Source organism: Bison bison, unplaced genomic scaffold, assembly GCF_000754665.1.
Source record: "Bison bison bison isolate TAMUID 2011002044 unplaced genomic scaffold, Bison_UMD1.0 scf7180017864486, whole genome shotgun sequence".
Taxonomy (NCBI): domain Eukaryota; kingdom Metazoa; phylum Chordata; class Mammalia; order Artiodactyla; family Bovidae; genus Bison; species Bison bison.
In genome coordinates, this window is record NW_011495046.1 from 5,069,380 (window position 1) to 5,075,243 (window position 5,864).

A 5,864-nucleotide genomic window follows, 5' to 3' on the forward strand; every position below is an offset into this window, starting at 1 on the left:
AAGGAATCTCCACACTGTTCTCCATAGTGGCTGTACTAGTTTGCATTCCCACCAACAGTGTACTTGGGTTCCCTTTTCTCCACACCCTCTCCAGCATTTATTGCTTGTAGACTTTTGGATAGCAGCCATTCTGACTGGCATGAGATGGTACCTCATTGTGGTTTTGATTTGCATTTCTCTGATGATGAGTGATGTTGAGCATCTTTCCATGTGTTTATTAGCCATCTGGATGTCTTCTTTGGAGAAATGTCTGTTTAGTTCTTTGGCCCATTTTTTGCTTGGGTCGTTTATTTTTCTGGAGTTGAGCTGTAGGAGTTGTTTGTATATTTTTGAGATTAATAATTTGTAAGTTGCTTCATTTGCTATTATTTTCTCCCATTCTGAAGGCTGTCTTTTCACCTTGCTTATAGTTTCCTTTGTTGTGTAGAAGCTTTTAAGTTTAATTAGGTCCCATTTGTTTATTTTTGCTTTTATTTCCAATATTTTGGGAGGTGGGTCATAGAGGATCCTGCTGTGATGTATGTCGGAGAGTGTTTTGCCTATGTTCTCCTCTAGGAGTTTTATAGTTTCTGGTCTCATGTTTAGATCTTTAATCCATTTTGAGTTTATCTTTGTGTATGGTGTTAGAAAGTGTTCTAGTTTCATTCTTACAAGTGGTTGACTAGTTTTCCCAGCACCACTTGTTAAAGAGATTGTCTTTGAACCATCATTTCTTATGTCTCCTGCATTGGCAGGCATGTTCTTTACCACTAGCACCACCGGGATGCCCATGGGACTGGACCTCTTCCATGAGTCAAGATGTCCTGCTGCTAACCAGGACACCAGTGTGCAGGATGGTGGAGCCCTGCTCTTACCAACAGCACCTTGGGAGCCTAGCATACTCTGCATGGAGGCCCAAGCTTTTGACACTCACATCAGCAAGAGTGCTTACAATAAGAGTCTAGTTCACAGCTCTGGGCCTGGACCCATGCATGAAGTAGTTACTTCAGATTCTGGTTTCCCAGGATGAACACTTTTCCTCTTCTACTTCCCCACCCCTGCCTATAACTGGAGCCACAGGCCATGTCTGTGCGTATGGACTCCCTCCTGCTTCTGCTCCTACCTGGCTCATCCTATGGCTCTCAACCCCAGATTGTGTTCCTGTTTAACTCAGCCTTAATGCCAGTCCAGCAGTCCTATAACCAGGGGAGTAGCTTCATAAGATAGCCACTGAGTATCCGCCATGGTCTAGGATAGGGACTTAATAGCCCCTCCTCACGTTCAGTCTAAAGTCTTAAATTGTACAGAATGCCAGATGGCACTAGTGGTAAAGAACCCACCTGCCATTGCAGGAGACATAAGAGACACAGGTTCGATCCCTGGATTGGGAAGATCCGCTGGAGGAGGGCATGACAACCCACTCCAGTATTCTTGCCTGGAGAATCCCATGGACAGAGGAGCCTGATCAGCTACAGTCCATGGGGTCACAAAGAGTTGGACACATCTGAAGTAACTAACCATGCATGCACAGACATGGAAAATAGAAGATTCCCTCTTTTATGATAGTTGTGCTATTAATGATGTACTGAACCCTCTCATCTTGGGATAAATCTCCCCAATATGTTTGGTTTCTCATCATAGTCTGTAGTTTCTCTCTCCTCATCTCAGGTTATGGAGGATCAAGCCATGCATTGCTTGCTTGCTTGCTAAGTCGCTTCAGTCATGTCTGACTCTTTGCGACCCTATGGACTGTAACCTACCAGGCTCCTCTGTCCATGGGATTCTCCAGGCAAGAATACTGGAGTGGGTTGCCGTGCCCTCCTCTAGGAGATCTTCCTGACCCAGGGATTGAACCTGTACCTGTTATGTCTCCTGCATTGTAGGTGGATTCTTAACTGCTGAGCCACAGAGGAAGCCCCACGCCATGCATAGTGTCTTGGTAGACAGGCAATCAAGGACAACTTATTTTACTTATGGGAAAAAGGGGGACAGAGAGTTTTGATGAAGTATAACTGTGACAAGTGAATGGGATCTGAAATAAGAACTCTTGTTTCTATCAAAATGGTGGTGTGGGGGTAAAAGGGTGGTGATCAACGTGAACAATGATGGTGGTCAAGTGTACCACTTGAAAAACTTGGATTGCAGGGACAAACAAATCTTCATTTAATGACATCTCAGTTTTCTCACTTATAAAACATGAAAACAAGAGTACTTAACATGTCAGGATGCTGTAAGGGTTAGGAAAAATATATGTGCAAAGAACTGTGGCAGGGTTTGGCTTTGGTAAGTAAGCAAGACAGTAAGTTCAAACAGGTGCAAGCTTTGAAGAGTCCCTTTCCAAGGCTTAACCATACAGTCCAGAGATCTCTTGAGATAGCTTCTGGGAGCATCAGTTCCTATGGGGCCCTGGAGCAGTCACTCCAAACCCCTTCCCTCAGGTTGGTCTCTATGGAAGCATGCTCTTTGGAGAGTGACCCCTAAGACCCCCAAGAGGGCTCTCTGGCCATATATGCCCAGTTGCACAACCAGAGGCAGGGGCTGCCCTGGATGCTGCCCTAGGGGCTGCCCTCATCCCTTTATATCTATGATTCCCGAAACTAATTGTGCTGTAGAAGTTCAACAGTATCTTCTTCCTTATAACAAAATGAGGTTATCCTAAGCAGAGCATTTAGCTCAATGCCTGGTGTGTACTAAGCATTCAACAAAGGTTTTATTTTTGTTGTTTTTTAGTTGCTAAGTTGTGTCTGACTCTTTGCGACCCCATGGACTGTAGTTCACAAGGCTCCTCTTTCCATGGGACTTCCCAGGCAAGAATATTGGAGTGGGTTGCCTCTTCTTTCTCCAGGGGATCTTCCCCACCCAGGGACTGAATCCGCATCTCCTGCATTGGCCAGTGGATTCTTTACTGCTGAGCCACCAGGAAATAGTTTTAAATCCTAAGCTAGGTTTATGGGTCAAAGGGCTTCCAGATTCCAGAGTCCTTCCTCTAGATTAGGAAGCAAGTGAATATGCTCTGGGTTAGGGCCAATTCATGGAAAGTCTATGCCACCATTATGAATGATATTTATTTATTCATGTATTTATTTATACATTTAGTACACATTTACTGAGCATCACTTATGTGTGTTGCCCTTGCTCAGCACATAATTTTCTGATCTCTGGTGCTTATGAATGGCAGTTGCACACAGAGTGTTTTATCAGGAACACCCACCTCTGAACATCACTTTCCCATTTGCCTGCTGATAAAGCTAGCAAGTTAGAAAGAGCTCTGATCACGGCACCTTTCAAGCCAAGGTATGAAATCTAGAGTTAGTCATCTGTGTGTTTTACAGATAAGAAACTGAAGCCTGAGAGGCCTGAGGCCCCAAGTTTGGAACAGTACTTCAGAGGCCATCTGAGGCTAGAATCTGATTCCCTGATTAGTTTAGGAAACAAGGGCGCTTTCCAGCAGACCGGTTGCCTCTGTACAAGGGTGAGATAATTGGTCTTTACATTGTCATTTACACATAGGTGTTCTTTTCTTTCTGAAGAGGTGCCCTTCAAGGTTAAATGAAGTAGCATTTGAATAAGTCTAGAACAGTGCTTTTTAACTCTGACTGTATTAGATCATCTGAAAAGCATTTTTAAAACACTGATTTTGGATCTCCAACACAGACCAACTAAATAAACATTTGTGGGAGCAGGGGTCTGGGGGCCTCATATTGGTTTTTAAAGCTCTCCAGGTGTTTCTAATTAAAAAGCTCCACAGTCTAATATCCAGTCACTCTTATACACAGTCAGTGGTCTAGAGATTAGTGCTTCTGAAATTCTAATGCACATTTGAATTATCTGGGATCTTGTTAAAACTCAGATTCTGATTCAGTAGGTCAAATGGGGCTGCAAAGTTCCCATTTGCAACAAACTCTCAGTTCATGTTAATAATGCCAGTCCCCAGATCACACTTGAAATCACATCCCCAGAAGGTGCTCTGGATTCTGGTCATCCACTGGTCACCAGTTTGTCCAGCCAGAAGCCTGGAAATTGCCTCTTTACTTCACACACTCATCTGTACCCTATCAGCTCTTGGTCACTAGTTCTTGTCAATGCCAGCCCACTGTTCTCTGTAGCTTGTCAACTTAAAGGCACAATGTGAGAGTTGCAAGTTTTATCTTCAGTAAAAGGAGGACTGCAGCCAGGAGACAGCACCTCACATAGCTCTGAGAAACTGCTCCAAAGAGGCAGAGGGGGAAAGGTCAGTATATATGATTTTTTTGTGAACAGGGAATATGTCAATCAAACACATTATTTTTCCAGAAGGTTTCTATTAGTCTTGTGAAGCCTTCTCTAGTCCTGAGGAACAGTGTCACCATGAAGGATTTTAGTGTTCTAGATAGGAGAAGATGCAAGAATTGGGCTCATAAAAACCAGGTCCTGAGAATACCTAACTATCTGAAGACCTTTCCTGTCAGTTTTCCTGGGGCACAGATTGCCTCATTTCTGCTCCTCACCCTGAACTCCTTCAGGGGATGCTGAAAGTCAGCAGCAACAAATGACTGAATCCTTGTAGAGGCAAATGGCAAGCACCATGTATGTGTGTTTGTGTGTGTGCTTAGTCAGTCATGTCTAACTCTTTGTGACCCCCAAAGACTGTAGTCCACCAGGCTCCTCTGTCCATGGGATTATCCAGGCAAAAATACTGGAGTAGGTTGCCATTTTCTTCTCCAGGGGATCTTCCCAACCCAGGAATTGAACCTGCATCTCCTGAGTCTTCTGCATTGGTAGGTGCATTCTTTAGCACTAGTGCCACCTGGGAAGCCCAAGCACCCATGGCAAGTGCCAATCTGTAGTTGACAAGTTCTTAATTCTTTCTTGGTAGACTGGTCACCATTCTCTTTCACATTCATCTACCGTCACTCCCCATCCTGGCTGTGTTATCTGATAGACCACCTCCTGATGGGAGTTTTCCATTCCTTCTTAGCTCTGTGTATGCCTTTTTTACTCTGTAGAAAGCTCTTCCAGGACTTGAGCTATCTTGTAAGAGACCACAGAATCCCTGGGCCTCTATCTGCACTAGACACATATTACAATTGTCCAGGAACAACATGCCCTACTGGTTCTTTTCTAAGTTCCTAGAGCCCAGCTTAGCACTTATCAGGCTCTTAAATAAAACAGTCCTTGAATTTAAGAAAGAAAATCCCAAATTTGAATGAGCAAAACCAAACAAAGATATCAAATACTCTCCTCATCAAAATGAACATTCTTTCGAGATTATGCATTAGGGTTTAAACATCATCATTGGGGGTGAAAAAGTAGCTTAATAGGGGCTCAGGTATGTCCCTGGTGGTTCAGTGATTCAGATTCTGGGCTTCCACGGCCGGGGGCACAGGTTGGATATCAAAGGGAACTAAGATCAGAAAAAGGAACCCCCCCCCCCCCCCTGACAAAAAAAAAAAAAAAGAGCTCAAAGCAAGCGAGAGGACAGGAAGGAGAGGATGGGATGCTGGAAGCAGCTTGGAGGTCAGCTTTTAAATCTGGGCTGGTCCCAGCAACGGCGCGCCTCATAGCTCAGTTGGTAAAGAATCTGCCTGCAATGCAGGAGACTCCGGTTGGATTCCTAGGTCAGGAAGATCCCCTGGGGAAGGGATAGGTTACCCACTCCAGGATTCTGGCCTGGAGAGTTCCATGGACTGTACAGTTCATGGGGTCGCAAAGAGTCGGACACGACTGAGTGACCTTCACATTCTTTTTCTTTCCTCCCAGCAGGGGAAAAGGGAAGAACTCTGGGGCAGGGTGGGGACAGCCCACGGAGAACCTTTCAGGGCCCTGGGGACTGTTAGAAGTGCGCGCAGTAGGCAAGAGTTTCGAAGCTTGAACTAACTTGCTGCGGAGGGAGGCGCCGCGAGCCG

At 44.9% G+C, this 5,864-nt stretch overlaps 1 protein-coding gene across 1 annotated transcript in view; it reads left to right on the forward strand.

The window, feature by feature from the left end:
- The first annotated feature begins 763 nt into the window (after positions 1 to 763).
- The window catches only part of EVA1A (eva-1 homolog A (C. elegans)), an 88,988-nt gene continuing 83,887 nt past the window's right edge, over positions 764 to 5,864 (forward strand). The window contains exons 1-2 of the mRNA XM_010863006.1: positions 764 to 995; positions 3,312 to 3,451. Of these exons, the coding sequence (XP_010861308.1) occupies positions 764 to 995; positions 3,312 to 3,451 (372 nt within the window). The remainder of the gene's footprint in view (positions 996 to 3,311; positions 3,452 to 5,864) is intronic.